This window comes from Serinus canaria, chromosome 4 (genome assembly GCF_022539315.1).
Source record: "Serinus canaria isolate serCan28SL12 chromosome 4, serCan2020, whole genome shotgun sequence".
Taxonomy (NCBI): Eukaryota; Metazoa; Chordata; class Aves; order Passeriformes; family Fringillidae; genus Serinus; species Serinus canaria.
In genome coordinates, this window is record NC_066317.1 from 495,628 (window position 1) to 518,771 (window position 23,144).

General features: G+C 48.1%; 1 protein-coding gene across 1 annotated transcript; it reads right to left on the reverse strand.

Annotated features, from left to right (window-relative positions):
* Window positions 1–2,602: 2,602 nt before the first annotated feature.
* On the reverse strand, window positions 2,603–18,038 carry RASSF6 (Ras association domain family member 6). Its single transcript, XM_009098523.4, has 11 exons — window positions 17,802–18,038; window positions 13,328–13,417; window positions 9,332–9,410; window positions 8,823–8,974; window positions 6,955–7,046; window positions 6,356–6,540; window positions 6,151–6,252; window positions 5,111–5,162; window positions 4,495–4,613; window positions 4,311–4,408; window positions 2,603–3,621 (listed from the first exon to the last, which is right to left on the reverse strand). The coding sequence occupies exons 2-11, from the start codon at window positions 13,396–13,398 to the stop codon at window positions 3,546–3,548; spliced, it is 1,026 nt and encodes a 341-aa protein (XP_009096771.2). The 5' UTR covers window positions 13,399–13,417; window positions 17,802–18,038; the 3' UTR covers window positions 2,603–3,545.
* Between the last annotated feature and the right edge of the window lie 5,106 nt (window positions 18,039–23,144).

A 23,144-nucleotide genomic window follows, 5' to 3' on the forward strand; every position in this document is an offset into this window, starting at 1 on the left:
GGTGGTTCAGGAAATAAATACAAATAAACTCATCCCTTCTAGGGTAACAAAATGTCTTGGTCCCCAGTTCCTGTTTCCTAAGGCATAACACACGGATCAGGGGAAAATGTCAAGTCCAAAACCCAACAAAACCTAGTTTTCCATCGGTTTCCATCTGGACTGTTCAGGTTTCCCACTGACCCCCAGCAGCAGCCACAGGAGCAGCTTCTCTCTGGGACCCACGGGGGTGGGCACAGGGACACCCACCCCGCTGCTTCCCGGAAAACAGAGCTCAGCCCACCCCAGAATTATAAATAACAAATGTAGTTATTGCCTTGGGCATTTATGTGTTAGCTCTGGCATGGTTTTATTGACCACAACAGTCCTGAGAGAGTACAGTCTGTAATTACTGCTCCTGATAAAGTATAATCTGTCAGTTTACATATGCACTGTACAGATTTTATGAATAGTAGTGTAATAGAGACTGTGAAACGTTAAAATGCTTTTACTTGTAACTAACTCAGAAAATGGTGTAAAATAATTAGGTGATTTCCCACATTCGGGGACTATCTTATCTGAAACACAAGATGATGGAAACAGAAATCAGAGCCCCCAAAAGAGGGAAGAATTTACTTACCGTCGTTATCAGGGAATGAAAAAAACCAGGATGTGATTACAGGAAAAAAAATAGAATATACTGAAATAATACAATTAACATTTAAAAATTAAATTTAAAAAATTAAAAAAGATGGCGTGAAGACAAGTGGAAGGTTAAAACCAAGCAAAAGACCATTTAAACTCAAAGGACTGTTAGACCATGTATAAACTCTACCGAATTTGCACGCACCACTGCAATGTAACAGTATATAGAGAGCACGGTTTAAGGTAACCAGGTGCTCTTGGCAAACAGCCAAGCACCCCAGCGCTGTCTTTTATCCCTTAACAAACCTTTAAAAATTCCGAAGAGTGAGCTGCGTTTCTCCCACAGTAAAACGCGGCCACCGCAGCTGGGAGGAGCAGGGGCTCTATAGCACGGAACACGACCCCCGAGAGCCCCAGCCCGGGACAGAGCCGTCCCACACAGCAGTGCCCAAAGCACGCACGTCCCGCTGTGGGCGACCCCGGCCAGGGTGAGCCCGGCACAGCTCCCGCCCCTCGGCCGCTCACCTCAGGGCACCATCCGCTCGCTCCAAGGGGATTGTTCCCGGCTCAGCGACCGGGTTCTGCGCGGCAGGGCGCACTCCGGCGGACGGGGGGGCGACAGGGACTCGATGACCCGGCGTGAGGCGGCTGTGCCAGCGCTCGGTCCCCTCACGGGGCGCAGGCCGCCGAGCGGCGTCCGGCCACAGGCGCCATTGCACCACGGAGCACCGCCGGGCTCGGCCGAGGAGCCGAATCGGGCCGGGATTGGCCGATAATAGCCGAGTGTGCCCGATAACAGCCGAGTGCACACGAAGGGCCGAATCTGGCCGGGATTTGCCGATAATAGCCGAGTGTGCCCGATAACAGCCGAGTGCACACGAAGGGCCGAATCTGCCCGGGATTTACCGATAATAGCCGAGTGTACACGAAGGGCCGAATCTGGCCGGGATTTGCCGAATCGATCCGAGTTTAGCTGAGGTCAGCTGAACGGAACGGCGTCCAGCCGAACCGAACTAGATAAGCCGAACCAACACGAGATCAGTCGAACCAAGGTGAACATTACCAGGTTCGTGGAACCGAACCGAGCTGAGCTCCGAATGCAGCGAGCGGCTCCGAGTCCGGCCGAACCGAGACGAGAACGCCCGAACCCTGCGAGAGGCACCGAGTTCAGCCGAACGGAGCCGAGCCCAGCCTGCTGCTCGCGTGCCCATTAATTAGAGCGAGTGCAGTCACTGCCTAATGAGCACCGAACATGTCACAGACACACCAGGCACCCTCCTGACACTGTTCTTCCCAGGGATTTTCCTTTTTCCAGGGTCCAAAACTCATCCAAAGGAGTGAGAAAATGCTGTTGGCATAAGGAGCTGCACAGTTCATGGGAAGGTCCTCGCTGGACAAGTGACACAAACAGCACAGGGAGCATTTAAAGCAAACCAAGTGACAAAAAGCCACGTTTAGGTCAGAGGAAGGCTGAATCCCTGTAAGGAAATCCACTGAAACAATAAGCTAAATGATGGAAATTCAGGGTTTGGCTGTGGCCACCACCTTCTGGTAGGAAATATATTATCCCAAATAGCCACAGAACAAAACAAACAAATGCATTTTAAATCCCAGGCTTATGAAGTGTAAGTGCAAATGAGATCCAGTGCACAAATTCAGGTAGGATATGGACTGCAATCACTGTTTCTGTGGTTAATGGCTTCGTGTCCAAACCCGAGTGACCCCCATTTCCTCTGTCACCTGTGTGTCCTTGCTGTGGTTCCTTGAGTGTCCCAGAACACCCTGGAAGAGATTCTTCCCCTGCTCTTGCCTGTATTTGTCAGAAATGGTTCGTTTGGACAGCACGGCACTCAGAAAGAACCAGCCCCCCAGGAGTCACAGCATGATTGCACTCACTCTGAAATCCTGGCTAACATCCCTGTCCTCCCTCAGAAGGCACAGACACCAGGTACAGACAAGCAGCTATGCAGGAGGACAAGGAGCCGGGCACAGACTTATTTTATTTCCATCTCTGTAACTGGAGCTCTGACATGGAACACAGCTCAGCCAGGAAGGACCTGGCTGCTGTGTCAGGACCTGGCTGCTGTGCCCTGCGTGGGGCTGGGCTGGGGCCAGACTGCAGCCCTGGGGAGGCCGTGGGCCAGCCCTCCGTGGCTGTGACACGCAGCCTCTCACTGAGCACCTCTCCGCTCCCTGTCAAACAGAACCCTCAGGAAGGAACACAATCAACAACTCCAACTACAGACACCACTGAGATGCCTTTCAGGAGCCAGCAGCGTTCAGTCAGTTCTTACCTGGCAGGGCACGAGGTATTTCAGCAATAAATTCCCTGTCATTGCTAAGAGCTGAGCAGCTCCTAAGTGGGAGGGTCTCCAGTTATGTTTTTCTAACAGCAGCTCAAAGCTGAAGCAGTTTCAGCATCCACCAGCCTGAAGCCAGTGGATTTCAGGCATCTTGCATGGGTGTTTTATAACTTAAATGGACATTCTACCTGCAATCTTAAATACATAAATATCTTCTGCCGCTTGGCTCTGCTGAAAAGCTTTCTGCTAATATAATAGAACATTTCTTTAACAGAGGGATAACCACATTCCTAGTTTGGTATTTTCTATCAGCACATTGGTTATTGCAGCATTTTTCTACGCCAGCCTCCTGGTGCCAGGTCACACATCAGCAGGATTTAAAGCCTTGGGCTTTTCAGGGGAGCCTTTGCCCAAATTCCAAGTCAGATCCAGCATCTGCAGCTTGCAGCGCATCTCCGTGGGTGCTTGCAGCCTGCACCCCAGCGCTGCAGGGGTTTGTGGTGAGGAGGGACTTCTCCCACTCTCACTGCTCAGTCCCAGCCCCAGAAGGCAGCAGCAGGAGTGCCCTTCAGCAGCCCAGGCATTCCCAGGGGCGTTCCCAGTGTTCCCAGGGCTGTCCCATCACACCGTGGTCTCTGTTTTCTTCGCGCCCCGACTGCGCAGGTGCTGCTGGATCAGCCTCTTCTCTCGTACGTACCTGAGAGGGAGAAGGCATTGAAATAACCTCTGCAAACTTTCAGCACAAATTCCAGCCAGCTGCTCACATGTGGGTCCATCCCCAACTTTTGTGGCCATGTCCAACTTTCCCAATGCAGACAAGGTTAATATTTTCTAAACCTTTCCTGACACCTTGATTCAACATGATTATCAGCCCATCATGCAGTGACAGATCTGTAGCCTCTGGATTCGGGACAGGCTCACAAATATGGGAGCTCCTCTGGCTTGTACATGTGGGGCATTCTGAGCTACTGCCAGGGGGATTCCTGACACTCACCCCAAGTTTTAAGGGGACATCTGGCACTGATGTGGCCTAAATGCTTCAGAACCAAAATGGTACCATGTGTGGTGCTGCATTTTCCCTTTCCAAGGGACCAGCAGCAAGTACAGACCGAGCCAGTCAAGGCTAAGAAAGCAAACAGCAAACACAATAAAGAGAAGTTACCCTGAGGGTCCAAATTTTCTGAAGACCCCACTCTGTGTGTAGTCAGTGTTAATTATGGAATCTTTTAGAGCAGAAGGATAGGGAAAGGATTACAAACCCTCCCAATCCCTCCAACCTTCCCGTCACAGTGTTTTACCTGTACTCTGCTACATCCATAAGTTCTTCTCATGAACCAGTTGTACAGATTGCCCTGGACTCTGTGACACCTCATTTTGTGTCTTTACCTTGCAGTTGTCTGTCGAATCTCCCGCTCCTCCTCTTCATTTATTCTGTGCAGAATGGATTCCAAAAAGGGAAGATGGAATGAAATGTACTGAGCCACCTAACAAGGAGAAGACAAGAAAGGCACTAGTAACTGTGGTCCCTGAGGAGAACTCCATGAGCTATGAGAAGTGAGGATATACATACATCACTGCTGATCTCTTCCACGTCCCCATCCATGAGGAAGAACTTGGCAACCTTCTCAGAGGGCCCCTGCAGCAGCCTGTGCAGCAAGGGAACATCTCTACTCCTCAGCTGCTTCTTTTCTGGAATGGATAAGCAGTGTCATAAGACATGGAACATCCCACAGGGGCTCCATCTACCACCTAGGGTCTTTTTTCCTGACAAGGATCTGACTTGAGTGCGATTACCAGACACCTAACAGGTCCCTAAAATTGTGCCATGTAAAATACCTTCTCCCCCAGTTCCCTCCTATTCTCTCCGGTGTTCCCATTAATAAAGATCAAATCCCCCTTTTCCTGGAAAAGTGAGAGTAAGCTGCTATGGAAGTAACCTGTTTCCACTGAACAGTGAGTACTTTGAACTCAGCATATGCAGTGCAAAGCTGTCAGCTGAAATACACACAATTATTCAGCTTTTCCTCTCCAGAGGAGACATCTCAGAAGGGTCCCTGAGAAGGCAAAATGCCACAGCAGACACACAGTGCACACACAAGGACAGAGGCCTGGGACAAGTCCTGTTACTCCAAGGGACACATTCCACACACACACACAGAATGATCAGGCAGCAGGGGCTGGCTTACCTCCAGATGCATGGATAACGTAAAGTGCAAATTCATGGGGGCTGTTTTCTATCTGTGAAAAAGAAAAGAAATCCCATTCAGACTCACAGACCTTCCCAGAGCATTTTCCCTGTGTGTCTCAGCTCAGAGATTTGGATCAAACTCTGAGACAGGGATCCTATCTGTACAAGAGTTAAAGACACTGGAGGTGGATGAGACAGAAAGCTGTGCTGCCATGTTCACTGTCCCTGTGCCAGCCCTAACCCCTGTGTCCCCATGTGCCCAAATCACTAACACACTGGAAACCCAGATCTTTCCTGCCTGCTTTCCCTGCAGCATCCTTAACTGCTTCCTATAGCTTATTCTCCCATCAAGTGTACATCTGCTATTTGTGCTGCCATCAAGGTGAACCTCTGTGACCTACCCTCGTGCCTGACAGCCACATTCAGAAAACAGCAGAGCTTTTGAACACTTTGCAATTTATTCCCGACAACTCTACTCCCTGCTCTGTAATTCCCTTCCTTATTACTCCTAGAAGTTAAGTTTTCCAAGACACTCATAAGTCTTACAAGCCACACAAAGTAATTCTGCAAAAGTGGAGTCTCCAGACAAGTTAAATGGGAAGTTTAAGACCATTAAAGTATAAATTAAACACTAAGCAGCCATGCAAAAACAAGATACTTGAGAAATTTGCAGCAGTAAGGGCAAAGCTTCTTCTGGCCATATATTATGTTGTTGGTGGGAGAAGGTTCCAAGGAAATTAAGAAAAAAAAGTAGTTTCAGACAGCACGGCACTGACCTCGAGCAGTACTTTCAGCTGGAACCTTCCCATCTTTCCGCACGCCTGGCTCTCAGAGAAAGGATTATCCCCAAAGCTGGGATAATTGCTGCTGTTTTACGCGGGCCGCAGTTCCCCGGGCTGTCCGCGGGAGGGCAGCACCGCCGGGGTGAAAATTGCCCATCTCACCCAGCTATTCCCCATCTCTCCCGCAGTGCTGGAGCGCACATCCCAGTGAATGCCTCCAGAACACGGCCACGCTTCCTCCTGCCAGCAGACCTACCTTGAACTTCCGGAGCAACTGTTCTATCACTTGTCTGGTCCTCATCTGGCTGTTGATTCTTATTTTGGTTTCCGACCCAAAAGCCGGAGTGAAAACTGATGTCTGGGAACAAGAACAGCCACACCACAGTGTGATTGTGGGGCACACCTCACCGGGCAGGGCTCCCTGTCCCTCAGGTGACACAGCCAAGCCTAAAATCTCCTACCTCGTGGTTGTAGAAGTGGCCATTGATAGAGAACCTGTGAGTTTCTACTTCTGTCCTGGTGATGGTGGGCAGCTTGTTCCTCCTGCGCACGGCCGCGGCGTCGCTGCTGGTCCGGGGCAGGGTGGCACAGTCGAGCTCCTGCTCCCTCCTGGTCCTGGGTGTGTGACTTTCATAGCATGGATAACCTGGACAGAATGGAAGCACACATCGTGTGCAGCTGTCAGCACCCCCAGAGGAAGGAGGCTCTCGGTGAAGGGCTTCATTTACTGTTTACTATTTGTTATTTTCCGGGGGGTTGGAGCAGGAAAGGCACAGGCATACGATGAAGAACAGGCTGCTTGCAGGGGTTGCAGTTTGCTGCTTTGCTCCCTTGGGAATGATTTCTTGGATGGAAGCACAGCTCATTGCCACTGGCTGCTCACCAAGTCACCTGCACAGCCCTAAGCAGCCCTAGGTGGGTGTTCCCCCAGCTTGCAGCACACGAGACACAGAGCAAAGAGATTTCCCTTTGCTGGCAGGGAAGGGCTGACATGTGAGGGGCCTTTTGCACTGTCACAGAGCACAGAATTTTTGGTTAACCTGAGAGCACTGACACTAACTTGGCTCGAGGTCTGGCTGCTCCTCAGTAGATTTCAGTGTCTCCCCGCTGATGTGGTGGAGGTCATCAAACTCTCCCCAGCGAGTCATTCCCCTGAAAGACCAAACACAAAGTTATCATTGCCTGCTCCTCATTAACTCAGGGACTACAGTTTATCCTGTGGCTAGGGGTCATGTCATACATTCCTATCCCTGCTCAACCTACCGACTTCAGCATGGCAATTTTAGTTTAAGTCATAACAAAATCATATTAAAATGCAGTATGACCAGGGATCCCAAATGTAACACATCCAATTAAAAACCTGTTGAACATCAGCCAGGACACAACCTGAACAACTTGCAGTAATTCCTGATCTGTTTTACAGCAACATCCTGGACTGATCACACTCAGACTACCAGGCAGGCACACAAAACACACATATTGTTGTTTAATAGTTACAGAACACAGGTCTGTTACACAGTTAAATTACACACAGCCCCTTGTGCTGTCCAAACCAGCTGTGTATGAGAGCAGGAAGTTCCATCCAGCCTTTCAGATGTCAATATTTCCATAAATCATTGCCCAAACTCTTCAGCACAAGGTCTTCATCCAGTTACTGCTCTGACTGAGAATAAACCAATTTGTAGTGCAATATGAAAAATGAATTTCACATGTATATGTCTATATATATTCCCAACAATATTCAGCTACCCCCAATTTACATGCCAAACAAGATCTTGGTTGTATCCACACATTTACCAAGTTCCTTTAAGATCAGAGAGCCAAGCTGCTGTGAATACCTTAAAGCATGTCAGGGCAGCCCCACGTTTCTGGGATCCTGAGTGAATGTTTACTTTAGCATACAGATTTCTACCAGCCAGAAGTTTTTTTAAGAACTGCCCTGCAGGCCAGGTGCACCCCACACCAGCAGACCTGGTCAAGGTAAACTGAGAGCCAGATTTGCCTAAAACTCAGGTTCTTTCCTAGTTACTCCTGTCAAAATTCATCCCTGAATTTCAGCAGCCAGAGATGGGGAAGAAGGCTTTACTGGAACTCCACAGCTGCAAAGGTGGCAGAATTAAATCCCCAGTTCAGTTCCAACATGCCCCACATGCAACCTAAGACAGTAAGTCATTAGAAAAATAAACTCTGCAATACTCAATTTATCAGGGAGTCATTCAGGGTGAACATTGGCTCTGCCTCTGCATTACAAGATTCAGACTCAGCTCATCAAATTAACCAACCAAGGCTGGGGAAACAGTGTTCAAAACACAGGAAAAGTACACTGAGTACCTGTATCAGCTGAGCACAACACACTGGGATAGAAAATGCCATTGGCAGCAGCTGGAATAGCTGGTCTGTGAGTATTTTAAGGGGTTTTTACACCAAACTTTGCACAGACAAAGCCAGTATCCATTGCCTGACTTGAACTTCCCCCGAGCAGCAATGGTTCCAGACCTCACATATCTGTAAACTGGGACAGACAATCCCTCAGCATTTCCCCACCAGATTCTGACTTCATGCTCCAGTGTGTGCACCAACACGAGGCCTCTCAGGGGCTACCAGTATCACGTGTACGTGGAAACACAGGGGGGTTGTTTGGCTCTTTTCCTATATTTTTGTATACATCAATTTCCCAGTCCTTGTACAGGAACTGCCAGCTCCCATGAAAAAGAGCAGCCTCCTCCAGCTCCCCACACTGAGGGCCAAACCAGATGCTGCAAACACACACCTTCCTGCCCAGCAGAGGCTGTTCAAAGGCTCTGCTGTCCAGGGACCCCCAGGGCCTTTGGGAAATCTGGGATATCCAGGGCAGGCAGCCATAGCCTCTGAAGGCACAACACGAGCTACCTTGCAATGCTAGCCTCCCTAGGGAAGTCCATGCAGTACCTTTTACTAGGGAAGAAGCCCACATTCTCTGTTGACTTCAGGGTTACAAAAGAGGGAATCTGCTTCTCATCCTGAATCTTTAACCGGATAGGATGCCGCACGCCCCAGAATATCGAGAGGATTCCTTCAATGAAGGGGCTGCTTCCTTCTGGCTGGAGAAAAACAGGGACATAGTCAGTGCTGCACAATAATGGAGTGAAAGTAATCAACTAATAATAATCTGTAACAAAGTAACAGGAATACAATGAAATCACTGAGGCTGACACAGCCCTGGCACAGATTACTTGGAAGAACACGTAACCTCAGTTTTGAGCAATCTCCAAAACAGCCAAAGCTGCAGGCTGACCTGATCAGTCCAGGAAACCAGTTCTGGTTCATGATATCAGATGGAACATGTCGTGCAATAACAACACCACAGCAAGTGGAGCTGGAGTCCAGTGCTGTGAGGAGAGGAGAGCACTAATTTGTGATGTCCAGATCAGTGGAGTTTCTCACCCCAAAATCCTTACCTGGTTATATGTCAGTTGCAGATTCTCTTGATCTGAATAGTAAGAGTTATAATTCTTCAGGAGAGAACGGAGCTGCTCTCTAGAATAAAGATTACAATGAAAAAAAAAATTTAACATCACTGTATGTGGCAGGGTAACACCCCAGAACTGTGCTACCCACTGCATCCTTGTATAGGTTTATGAATGATCCATACATCATTTTCTGAGAGAAAAGTTTTGCCAAGTTACTGGGTTGCTCACAGGTTGCTCTTTAAAGACCCAGAGGAAATTAATTAGTCAGTCTCACATGACCCTAATAATGCTGCCCCAGCATAGCTTGTACTTTGCACCTCTGTAGCAGGCGTGAAGAGGAAGCAAACAGAACAACATCCCCATGCACCAATGCTGCAGGATGCTTTCACCAGGCTACACTTGGTTTTCCCTGCATGATGCCTTCCATTCAGTTCTCAGACTGCTTCAGATACTTCTCCTACCTCCAAACACCTACAGGATGTCTACCATTTCTATTTCCCTCTGCCTGAAACACAACAGCTTTGCACCACGTCTTTGCTGAGAGGAGAAAGGAAGGAGATGAAGAGAACCTCTGCCAGGAAGCAAGGAGCCATGGAGACAAAGCCAGCTGCAGCTCAGGCTATGGAGGGCTGAGCAATGACAGAATTCATTGAAATGCATTTCAGGGCCATGAGAATGAAACCCTCTTCCCCACATCACTTAAAGACGGCTCAGACTGTAATTCAAGCAAGCAATTCCCACCAGCAGAGGTGGCTAACCATGGGGAACAACTGCATGGAAGTGTACAGATCCTTCCTTGTGGACTAACCATTGCAATGGTTTCATGTCCTGCCTCACAGTGATGTGTGACGACACAGAGTGGCAGATAACATGTCCAGGCTGTGCTTGGGGCAGAGGGCTGTGCAGAGATGAACATGGAAAGCTTGCCCTGGCATACCTATCCCTCCCTCTCCACTTAACAAACAGGAGAGTGTCCTGTTGCTTCAGAGAGCCTTTTCCCACGGTGGGAAGGGAAAAGATCAACTGGGCTTTTACCTAGCAGGTAACACAAGGACAGGGGCTGCAGGACTGAACTCAGGGTTCATTGCATTCCCTGCTAATTCTGTGGATGTAAATTATTTACTTTACATTACTGCAACCACACACACAAAAAATACTTTCAACTAGCTTTATCAACTGGATTCTAAACAAGGACTTTCAACGTTGACTTTAACTTACTTTGTTCTTAAATCCTCAGAATACTGGTGGCCAAAGCCCTTCTTGGCACTGGGTTGAAACAGCTCAGTCCAGGTTCTTTGTGTCTCTGTGAGGGACTGCATTCAGGGCAGCCCACCAAAGGGAATGCAAGGAGGTTTGGATATGAGTCAGATGCAAGCCCAGCTCTAATCACAGAACTGGCTACAGACAAGCAAGATGAAGCACGCCTTGGCCCCATACACAGGCAGGCTCCAGATGCAACCCAGGATTACCAGGCAAGTAGGAGATAGATAAGCAGCTCTGTCTGACAGAGGTTGTGACAGACCTGCTGATCCTGCTCCAGAGGTGCTTCAAACTCAACTCTCTGTCCCTCAGAGCATTTGGCAATCATTTTATTGACAGCTTTATCTCACAGGCTTTTTCCAAGTAGGAAGTTGGGAAGGTGAGCTCGCAGAAGATGGATTAGAAACACATAAGGGTTTGGGGCACACTCTTAGTCCATGTTGACTGCAAAGGCAATAAAATCATAGACTGACAGCAGTAAGTGGTCTGGTAAGGGTCATTTCTGAAGCAGATTCTGTTTCTCAGAGCAAGCTCTCAAGATTTCCACACAGTTTCTTGCCTTGTCTAGAAAAACTTGCCCTTACCTTCCTCAGAAGTCAGCATAAGTAAATCTTTCAGGTTTCAGACTTGCATTAGTGCAACCAACAGTGACAAACCACACAAGCAATTAGGAAAGCCCTGAGGGAGAGTTTAACAGCAGCTCGCTCTGACTAGTTTGTCCTTGTGTAGTAGAAACATAAGAGAAAAAAAACCATTTTCCTTCTTTTTGCCCCAGAAGGGAATATGTGCACCAGCCTAGTTCCAGGAGTAGTCTTACTGTAAGGCATCTTCCTGCTGCCCTAACCTAGAGACAGATGCCATCTCTGCTGAGTTTGGCACCTGGAAAATCAGCAGCTGTTGTGACAAGAGCCAAACACAGCCATTAACAGAAACCAAAGCCAAGTAACTGGCAGAACAACTCAGCCCAAGAACAGAGCATGCACTGCAGATTCACCGCTTTCTTCAGTAGCAAAAGTGGGATGCAAAGGAGCTGCAAGGTCAGGTGCCCCAGTGGTGAACCACAAGAGAGCCCAGGCTGCTCTCTGGAAACACAAAGCCAGGACAGCTCACCTGTGCTCTCTCCTGCCCAAGCCCTACACACAATCCCTGAATATTTATGGCAGTTTTGCTGGAGACGCAGCAGTTCAGCCAGCCAAATCATCCCACAGCCTTTGGTCAGCCTTTTGATCCGGCCATTGTGCAATTCCCAAACAGCAAGCTTGCCCCATCAGCAAGATTGCAGGATAGAACTGGAAGAGAAGCAGTGTAACAGCAGATTCAAGGCAGAGATGAGGGATGACAGTCTGGAAATTGCATTGGAAGCAAGCCTGAGTGCATAGGGAATGTCAGTGGTTCCTGAAACCCTTATTTCCCTTGATGCAAGGTGAAGAAAGTTTAAACCATGGCTGTCATGCAGAAAGGTCTCAACTGGGATGCACATTTCACCACATGAACAGGCAAGCACATAGGGGAGTAAAGCCCCGGAGACTCTGGTTCACCTGGTACATTTCCAAAGGCTTTTGCATGCCAGGTTCACACACATGAGTTACCTCTGACACTAAAGCACTGCACCCCAAATTAGCAGCAGTATAAAAGGAACTCTTGAAGAGAAAGGGAGTGATGCATCTGCTGCCTGTGCGCTCTGGACAAAGCCCTGACACCTTTCCTTGGAAAGGGAGAAAAACAGCGTTGCCCAGGCCACACAGGAAAGTACCAGGAGTCAGGAACAAATCTCTCCTGCAGCACAATAAACTCCACTGCAGACCCATCCCTGGCTGAGTCCACAGGTACTTTCTTACCCATGGAGAGACTAAGAACGATGGAAATGAGAAGAGAGGAGAGAGGAGCGAGGGGAGAGGGGAGAGGGGAGAGGAGAGAGGAGAGAGGAGAGAGGAGAGGGAGAGAGGACGAGAGGAGAGAGGAGAGAGGATGAGAGGAGAGAGGCTAGAGAGAGGCGGAGCTGAGAGCGTCTGCGAGCTGCGCGCGTGCTCTCGTAGCGCTCTAGGGCGGGCTGTGATGCGCGGATGCTGAGCAGGAGAGAGGAGAGAGGAGAGAGGAGCTCTCCTTCCAGCTCCTGTGCTCTTGTCACCAGGGGAAAAACAATCCCCTAAGAAAGGGAATGGAGCCAAAGGCCAGGTGGCTCAGAGTTTGGGGCAGCAGTAGGAAAAAATCCTCCCAGGGAGACTGAACTGTGGAAAAGCATCCCACAAATGACAGCTGGAGTGCAATTCCAAGCTTTTTTCTACAAGGAGGTGAAAGAGACACTTTCACTGACCACAGCAGAGAGCTAGCAGCCCAAAAGTCTTTCTGCACAGATAGCCTGACATCCAGGGCTGCCAAACCCCAAGCTGCAGACAAGCTGAGCTCAACTCTGGAACTTAGGGTCAATTCCAGCAGATCTCCAAGACAGGAAGGTCTTCTTCCCTAACCTGTAATTTTATTTCAGAATCTTCTAGAAGGGCTGTTCTCCTTAAGGAACAAAACGCACAGAGCCTAAGGCTTAATGCTCTGTTCTTTTAATTCCATGTGAAGGCCAACTCTGCTCTGTAGACAGCTCAAACTAAGTGGTAGGGATTGCTTTGGCTACAGACTCAGCTGTCTACAGGATCCCTGTCAAGGATACATGTGGAATAACTTGAATGACAGCAGCAAACTCATTAAATATTCAGGGTTTTAATAATTTACCTGGTTACGAACTTCTCTTCATTGATGAAAACAGAAGGCAGATGCTGTGCCTTCATAGTCACTTTCTTCATTTACTCAGAAGAGATGAATCTAAGCAAAAGGTGAAAAAAAAGTAAATGCATCCACTGCTGGTACTACACAAGATGGAATAATAATCAAGCACAAAACTTGAGTTGGCTAAGTGACACAGGCTGGGACAGTCAAGCTCAGGGCTCACTACACCATATTTTGACACCTTCATACTTAGCCTTAAAACCCAAGTATTTCCCACTCCTAATAAAAAAAGCCAGAAGCCATTCCCATCAAGTATATAACAGTTCTTTAAATCCCAAGCACTCCATCTACCAGGACTTTCTCCAGCAGTTTCAGAACTCACTCAACTCCAGGATTATGCTGGAGTTGCCAGCAGCCTGAGACAGCAGCCCAGGTTCTGGCCAGGATCCACGTGTCCACTATGGCCAGGGCATGACCCAGGGACAGCAAAACACACTGTGACTCTGCCAAGCACCCTCATCCAGATTCCTAAAACTAGGCAAGGGAAGGAGTGGTGATGGTCAGCAGTGTCCTGCAGCACACCAAGAAAGCAAGTGGAATAGCAAAGGGAGAACAAGACAGTAATTTCAGGGAGGCAGCAATACAATTTACAGGTTTCCACACTGGGATTCGAGCCTGTTATGCAGGCAACGAGCCAGAGCCACGAGACTTCAACAAAGCATTCCTCAATAAACCTAATTATGGAGTCTAGGCTCTTTCCTTCACCCTCAGGTACTAGAATAAAAGGAAGACTGAGGAGTTAACTGAACAAGTGGCATCACACAGGGCTGGGAAAAAAACCCTCAGAGAATCCCATGAAAATCAGTAACATGTCCAAAGACTGCACTGGAAGTTGATCATTCCACTTCCATTTCTCTTATTTGGGCATGATGACAGAGGAATTTGGCTCACAGCACTCGATGTCCACTGTCCCTTATGCCAGGGGATTGACTTGAATCTGATTTCAGACTGCATTGGACAGGGCCTGGTCAAAGATGTCTGCACAGTAGTTGATTGTCTACAGTCCCTGTGGCAAGCAGCCTTCCAAAAACTGATTTAGGGAACATTCAACCTTGAGGAGACCATGGCTGGGCAAAGAGTAAACACCTCACCTCTGTGTACTGCCCTTCTGAGCTGCTTTTTTACATGTCCCCTATTTTCCATAATCATAGATGAATAGCTTCTTAAAAACAACATACATGGACAAATGAGAAATTTTGCATGTAAAAACTGTGAAAACTACAAAATATACAGGAAGATATTTCATAACCCCTAAGACCAGGGTGCACTACCAAAATGAGCTCTACCTGAGCAGCTGGTGTTTCTAGCAGCGCTCTATCAGGAGCTCACTGAAAGGAGCAGCACTCCCTTTGTCCTTTGGGTGACATCCATCAAGACAAAACCATACCTGCAAGCCAAACCAGCCCAGGGACTTCTGTACAGACACGAGTCTGTGTGTGAGGAATACACTGCTGTATACCACTGCTTGGGTTTTCCCTCCGAAATGACTTGAGTAACCACTGGCCACACCTTGAAATCTGATTTTATGGGATTTACTTAAGACCTCTAAGTGAAGCAGCTGCCTGTGTCAGTGTAATTTCAAGCCCTTTTTGCAAGATGCAGAGGAGTTTGTGTACTTTGGCACCTGAATAACTGAACATACACCTCAGCTTCCTGGCATCTGTCAGGAAACAACATGTTAAGAGCAGTGGATAGCCAAGCCACCTCTATTTACTGTAGAGCAGAGACACTGGAGAGCTCCAGCACTGCTCCACTGCTTGTGGCTGCACTCTTTTCTACACTGTTTGGCCTTAAAGTGATTCATCTGAAAGAAAAAGCTGATCTCTGCACGTGGAGAGCAGTGACCTTTACACACACACAAAAGGGATGAACACTGTGTTTTCCTACACAGTGCATGGCTCCTAGTAAATTATTTGCCTTAAACACCCCAAACAGACTTTAAATCAGCCAGGTGCCATGAAAATGATGAAAATAAAGCTAACTGGAAGAGTGGGTGGTGATGGGGACAATTCTTCAGCAATGCCTTTCTCTTTCTCTCCCTCATGGCCGCGATATCCAGGACAGAGCCTTCTCTCCTGTGGCTGGGGGAGAGGCACAGCTCTCACTGTTCTCCTCTCTTATGTGACCTGCTGTGCTTATCAGCCTTGCACCAAACACTTCCACACCACCAGCTCACCCCAGAGGTGAACCTCTTCTCCCTGGACCCTTCCCAGGGGCACATTCTGGCTTATTTTTAGCCAAGACCTGAACCTGTGGGGCCCACGGCACAGTGCCTTCCCCAGCACCAGTACCTGACACAACAGATGCCAGGATGTTTGCACTGGCGCTCCCTAAATCCACAAAGCTGGTTCATTTCCCATCACCTGCTGCTTTCCATGCCACTTCCCTGTAGTCCTTTGGAGGAAGCAAACAGAGGTGAAATGCCTTTTCCACTGCTCCCTTTGATTTGAACTAACCAAACCATGCTGATTTTCCAGCCACTCCGACCATATCTGCCAGTGCCATTTATTCAAAGCCATCTCCTGAATTTACTTGGTATCACACAGGTGTCCTTATCATTGTGTTAAACGGGACTAGAAGGGCAGAATTTCCTGAGAGAGGTTACACCTGGAAGTGAGGATCTTGGCTGGACTAAACTGCTTGCCTCAGGCTCAGCCAAGTAGAAATGTAATGCTTGGAGAAAGATGGACTGAACCCAGAAGTACGTAGTGAAGGAAAGAAAGGAAAGCAAAGGGAAAGTCAGGAGGACGTGAAAACTGGGGGAGCTGCAAACTGAGCATCTCTAGAGGAGGACTGCAACTATTGGAGGAGTCTAGGAAAAGCAAAGGGAAAACAGACCAGTGCACATTTCAAAGCTGCAAGAGCATCAACACGTCAGGGCACAAGACAAATCTCACAAAGGTAATGAGCTGTACCTGTCTGTAAGATTCATATCTTACCTGAAATTGGCTTTTTTTTCCCCCAAAGAAAAAGTCCAAGTGTCAGTGCAGAGGCAGATATGAGGACTTGCTCCCTTTTATTCAGTACAGTGATATTTAAGTCATTTACTTAGGGGGACAGACCAGGGACAGCAGAGTGCAGGAATGACAAAGCAGAAGTTAAGAGCAAATGGCTACACAGATTTTTAGACAAGGATAAAAAAAGGCAGCTGCAGCAGAGGACTGGAAGGAGAGGGACACCCAGGATCCAGAAGTGAGCCAAGAGGAGCAGCAAGGCAGCAGGTCAGTTTGTGTAAGAGCCTGGATGTGCTTTCTGGTGCATCCATATGTGAAGAGGGGCCCGCAGAGTGCAGTGCGCTATGCAGAGCCTCTGCCCCCGCTAGAGAAACTAAAACCCCACAGCTCAGCAAAGACCCCTAGGTATTTTAACTCAGTGCCCCCCAAAGCTCTTCCAAACCCACAGAAAGTCAGGAGAGGGCGAACCTCTTCCATTTCTTTTACAGAAACCACAAGGCTCAGCTGCCTGTTAACTCAGCTATCCACTACACGCACATAGGATAGTTTGTACACAGGCACAACACCACTTCCAGCTGAGTCATTTTCTAAACTCACAAGTGGCTGGAATTTAGCAAATTTTTCAATCCCGGTTGGTTTCTATAAATATGAATTTAAGACTTGTTCAGATAGAGAAACTCAGTATCAGCAGAATAATTTTACTAGTCACATACTCTAGTTATGGGACTTCACATTCCCTTTTTTTGTTCTTTTCGTTTGCATTAGATGTCCCTACCACCAAAGAAAAAGGAGGTAATTAAAACAAAGTACTTATTCTGAACAACTGTTTTCCCAAGAAAAAAAGGGGGCTTTGTTTTTTTCTCGGGCTTTCAGATTTCTTCACACCTTACTTTAATAATTAGCTGCTCAGCACGGAGCATTAAGAGCACTCCTTGAGTACAAATCACAGCATAAGCCCTCTGCTCAGGCAGGCTCGGAATGGGCTTTGACAAAACCAGCAGTAAATTGGATTATGTGAATACGTCCCCTTAGCTTTCCCAGGCACAAGGCAGCACACGCTCCCTGCCCCCGGGCACTGCCAGGGGAGGGAGCGCGCACACATCCCTTGCCCATCCCCTTCAAACAGAGTGTTACCCCATTTTAGAAGTCACTTTTTGCCGCGGCCGAGCGGCACGGGCCGAGAAGAGCGCGCAAGGTCACGGATGTCGCTGCCCGCCCAGTCCCGGAGCGAATGAAGGGCACGGCGGACTCCTGGCCGCGGGCACGCCGAGGAGCGCCGCTACCTGTGGCCGCCCGCCGCAGCCTCGGCCGGCTCTCACACGGCCTTTGGGAACTCCTGCCGAGCATTTCTCCTTCCCCCGGCACCCCAGTGCCCCAGAGGAGCGTGCCCGGAGCTCCGGGCGCTGCAAGAACCTCGCTTCCCCCGAGAGCACAGCACAACAGCGCCAGCCGCCCTCGGCACTCACCTGGCCGGGCGATCCGAGGCGGAGAAGCGCAGCAGGAGCCTCACATGCCTTTCCCCGAGGCCCGAAAGGGGCATGGCAGCATGGCCAGCGCGGACAACCGCCTCCGCCGCCGCTCGGGACTCTCCGGGCTGTTAATTGCTGTTTTGCCTAGCAAACTGGGAACGCTGGAAGCCCAGGACACTCCCCGCACCTCGGTGCACGTCGGGAATATTTACCTACCACTTTCCTTTCTCCAAGCGCTGACAGGAGCCCGCCCTTAGTCACGGTTCCACCTCCAGGAGGCTCCGGTTAACGCTTTAATCGCTAACTTGACCAAGGGAGCCAACCTGCCCACTCCCTGGAATCATCTGGTGACACGCCGTGAAACATCCTGAGCCCAAAGCACTTGCTAGGCTTTAGCCTCTTCTGCTTCCTAATCCATGGGATAAAGCATGCTTTCCCTGAGATCCATGCCCATCCTCAGTGTGTAAGGGAATAACTGGTACCACCCATCAGATCATGCCCCACTGTGGATACACTGTAGATTTAGAACGTTATGACAAATTGTGACAGCACAGCTTGATCCCTTAACCCCACACAGTTCTTTTGGCTGAACTGTATAATACCCTTATGAACATTACTGGGCAAGAGCTGCATCTGTGAGGAGGAAAGCATGGCCTCTTACTTTAATTGCTCAGCAGTAAATTGCATAAGCAGATGCTTAAGCTAGAAAAAAGAATTGAACCAAGACACACCTTCACCATTCCTACTGTTTGCCCATCTGTTTCCAGCAAATAGTTCATTCACCAGATCAACCCCAAAACCAAAGTTATTGGGCCACAGAGAAGAGTATGGAAAACACCAAACCTGAATTTGCCTTCACACCCATCTTATTGCACTGATTCATATCAAGTTCCTTTTGCTTTATATATTTTGGTGTTAGGGACAGGCAGGACAGACTCAAATACTCAAATGTTTGATTCCTGATCACATCCTATCCTGTGGCATATTTCTGTCCAGAGGTGGACACTCTGCCAAACACACACCACAGCAAGCCTGGTGTTTGGGATTAAAGTTTGTGATGCAGTTTCTGGCTTTGCACCTTGAAAATATTGACACAAGGATTTAATTGGTATTTACAACATTGAGAATCGCTGAAAAGAGGAGGGAAGCAGCACGCAAGGTCTTTTAACTCAGCTCACAAGAGCATGGAAGCTCTGTGCTGGGGCTTGGAGCCTTGTGCCAAGCTCAGTCTCTGGAGCTGCTCCATCTCAGGTGGGTCAGTTTAGCACAAACCCACACAGCTTCCCAACTGCTGTAAAACCAGAGGTTTGGTTTTTCCTCTCCCAGCCTCAGGTAATTGAGCGTGCTGCCTGGTGCTCTGGGATCAGAGAGCTGGAGCAGAGAGCAGTAGCAGCCTGACCCCTTCAAGTCTCTAACCCAAGAAAATGTCAAATACCTGGTTTTGACAGGTCTGATACCCTGCTGGACACTCACACTGTGAAGCTGTTGGGCACCAGGAGGTACCCGGCTATTTTTATGACTGAAGACCACACCATTGGCTTACAACAACAAAATGTGATGTTAACCCTCCCCTTCCCCCAAGGATAAGTCAGGCTTCATCCTGACCCCAAACTTTTCAACCTAAAAAGCAAACAAAACCTCAGGTTTCTAGAGATAGCTTTTTAAAATTTTTTATTTTTTAAGTTTATCACCAAGTTTTAAAAACCCAATGCCTAAAGTACTTAGATTAGTGCAAAGATGTCTCTGTAAGAAATTAGGACCATAAAGCAATGAAACCCATATTTGTAATGAAACCCTACAGTTCCCATTTCCACTTACACCAGGTGTGTTGGTCCTTACCTTGGCCTGGGCAGCGTGGCTCTGCTTTGTTTCTAGATCTCTCTCTCACCCTTGAACTCTTCTTACCACTGGGCAAGTTCTGACCTCATCTGAGTCACACAAAATTACCTGGTGAGTACTTGGGGAGGACTGGTCAGTGCAGGCTGGGAGCAGGTATGGGGAGGGGAAACAGGTCCTCAGGGCCACAGAGCAGGAACTACTTTACTGCCAGCTCCAAGAAACAAAAGGCTTTGATCCCTTCCATAGAATTTCAATCATCAATGCACAGAGACAATTATTTTTTCGTCTTTCATAATCAGCATAGTTTGCATGCCCTGGAAATCTATGAACAAGTCACAACTTGAGAATACTGTTTCACCTCTTGAGTGAAAGGGTAACAATAATTCCTTTAGAGCAGTCAGGGAATGTGATGATCCTGGAGTCTTAGCAGGCCGTGCTCCAGTTCTGCTCCTTGCATGATTAATAACTAAGTAATTTTAGGTTAATAAGTAATTGGAAGTTGGAGTTGAGCTACTTCATAACTTGGCCTCCAACCATTAACAAACACACTGCTGAAGATAGGAGAGAACCTCTAAGGGGAAACACAGAGGTTCCTGTTCTATTTTTGTAGTTGACAATCACAAAAAGCAGGCTGCCATGGCAGCATCACACACACGTGCTGCACTTCAGTGGAAGGACTTGGATAAACACAAAGTATTCCTTTGTTTCACAGTGAGAAGGAAAACCCCTAATCCTGTTTGCAAACGCCTCTTTCTAGACAGCTCATTAACTTCAAGGACAGAAAATTCTTCCAGGATTTTCTGAGCTAGCTACTCTAATGCAAAAGGAGAGCCTCATCTGAAAAGACCTGAATTTAACAAAAAAAAAAATAGTGATCAATTCTTTCATTCTCATTACAAACGCCACCAGAGAGGTGGCATGATCATAGGAACAAATCAAGGAATTAAAACCTGAATTTAGGCTGCAGAGGGCCTCCCACTCCTTAGCAAGATTATTTTCTGTCATCACAGCCAAGTGCCAACAGCAGTACTTGTGTGCCAGGACGTGTTCTGGAGCCACAACTGATAAGCAGAGAAACCAGAAACTGGGTGACACATCCTAGCTCAGATACTGAAATATAGCACAGGAGTGAAGAGCACACAAAGGCTAATGCACTGCCACAGGCCTTAATCCCTCACACACACCATTTGGTGGACTTGAGGGCCACGAGATTTTAAGGAATAGGAAGGAAGCAGAGCTGAAGTTGGCAGCAGCACACCCACTATGGTTTTAAAAATCACATCCAGAGCTGGAGCTTACCAAACACTGACCTTTGCCTGCATGGAAAGCAGCTTGCAGGTCTCGCTGTTGTTATCCTCATGAGCCACTGCTGGATGGGCAGGTCTGCCCTAAGCATCTGCAGCACCTTTAGTCATGCCTCGTGGCTGTCACTGCCTACCCACGCCCATGAAGTCATCCATGCAATAGGACAGGAGTTCATAGAGGTGCACCCGGATTTTTACTGCCTGGAGCTACAAAGTATCCTAGGGGCAGACCCAGAGGGGACTGCCCTGTCCCAAGGAGTGACACAGCTTGTCACTCCCACCAGAGCTCAGCCAGGAGTAGAATCACTGCCTCATCACACCCAGCCAGGACAGCCCTTGAAAACTGTGACTTGGCTACACTCAGGGGTTTCAGATGTGCGTTTTTCTGAAGTCCATAAAACATAATTTGTCCAATTCTTTTTTTTTGTGGTTTTTTTTTTTTTTTTTTTAGGTCATGGTATATATCTGGATTTTTCTGTCTTCAAAATACAAAACCCTTGGTCTCCCTTACTTTTGACTGCTATCAAGGCTGCTATCAAGGCCCTCCCAATCCCCACACAACCAACACCCACCAGTGCATTACAGGATCCTTTTATGCTCCGTCACTCCTCTGAAATGACCAGTTGAGGCCATGTGACTGTATCTCCTGACTCCCTTTTCCCATTTACAATTTTTTTTTTTCAATTTTTCCTTAAGGCAGGTGAGTCATGATGTGGACTGTCTCCTATTTTCTATTTCTGTAAAAAGTGTCTGTCCAGAAATCCCCTCAATTGAACAGTCACTCCCCAGAGTTCTGGGGAGGATTCAGATCTTAATCCTGAACTGCAATTGTTACCATCATTCCTGGAAGGGCAGACTCACCTGCTATAGCTGGGACATCCTTCTAAAATAACCTCTCATTTTTTCTAATACTTCCATTCAGATGAGGTATAAATATGCATTTTCAATGTGAAAGGTGTTACACATCAAAGCTCCTCCTGTACAGACAAGAGGACAGATTGTCCCTGCAGCAAAACACTCTGAACTAAGTGCCAGTGATCCTTACATTTGTACCAATCAGTGCAATGAAAGGGTGAGACACAGCTGTCTCTTGTTGCAGCTGTGCCTGAGCAGCAGGGGATCAGAGGCTGGTGGGCACTGGGGAATGGCAGCAGTGGCAGCGTGCCTGAGCAGCCCACGCTCCTGCCCTCACAGCCCCTGTGCACTGCAGGCATTCCCCACGTCTCTGCAGGGCACACAGCTCTGCTCTGTGTGCTGCTGAGCACAAATCCCATCACTGACACCTCAGATTGCCAGGAAGCTGTGGAACCAGCCACATCCGAGACCTAAAAAATGCCCCTGTACTTAATATTGGCAAGCAACAGCCCTGAAGCATTAGAAAAATTGTTCACATAGAGAGCTATGTAATATCTGTGCATTAGAGATCTATACAGACAGTAGAGCAGATGATCCAGAAGCATCCATAGCACTTATTTATTATTTTGGTCTTGAACACATGAGCCCAGAGGGCACTGGGGAGGAGAAAGTGCAAAGCAGAACAGATCAGGCTGACTCACTGAGATACTGCCCTGAGCTGGGTACGTTGAGGGGACCATTGTGACTCCTCTCTGAGCAAGTTCATGCTCTGGCACAGACACTTCTCGACTCAGCTCAGTCTTCTCCCTGGAAATCACCCCTCAGACACTGCAGCTGCCTGCTCTGTGTCACTCCTGGCCTTCCATAATGCTGCTTTTCCCTTTCAGTATCAAGCAACCCCTTGGAGCATCGTGCCGTTGAGCACATTTTACTGAGAATAAATTCATTGATATACTTACTGCATCAAATTCATGTCCTTCTCCCAAGTGTCTGATTGTATGGATCACATTTTTCTTCTCATTCGGATGTTCAAGGCCCAAATTCTTCGGGTCCTAGAGCTTATGGCGGCATTTGTAGGTCCCCTCCAGGGCAGAGGCGGTGGCATTTCAGCAGCAGTGGAGGAAACAATAGAGTCTCTAATCTGAAGAGCCAAACCCTCTTTCATGCTTGGCTCTCACATTTAGCAAACTATGCGAGGCTTTATGGGAATTAAGGGGGCTAAACTCTGATTTGAGTGTTCAGGACATCTGAATGTCTTTCTGGAATAGAGGGGCTTTGGAAAAACGAATCCAGATGAGAGGGCCATGGAATGTGGTGGAGTATCAAACCACTATCTGATTTG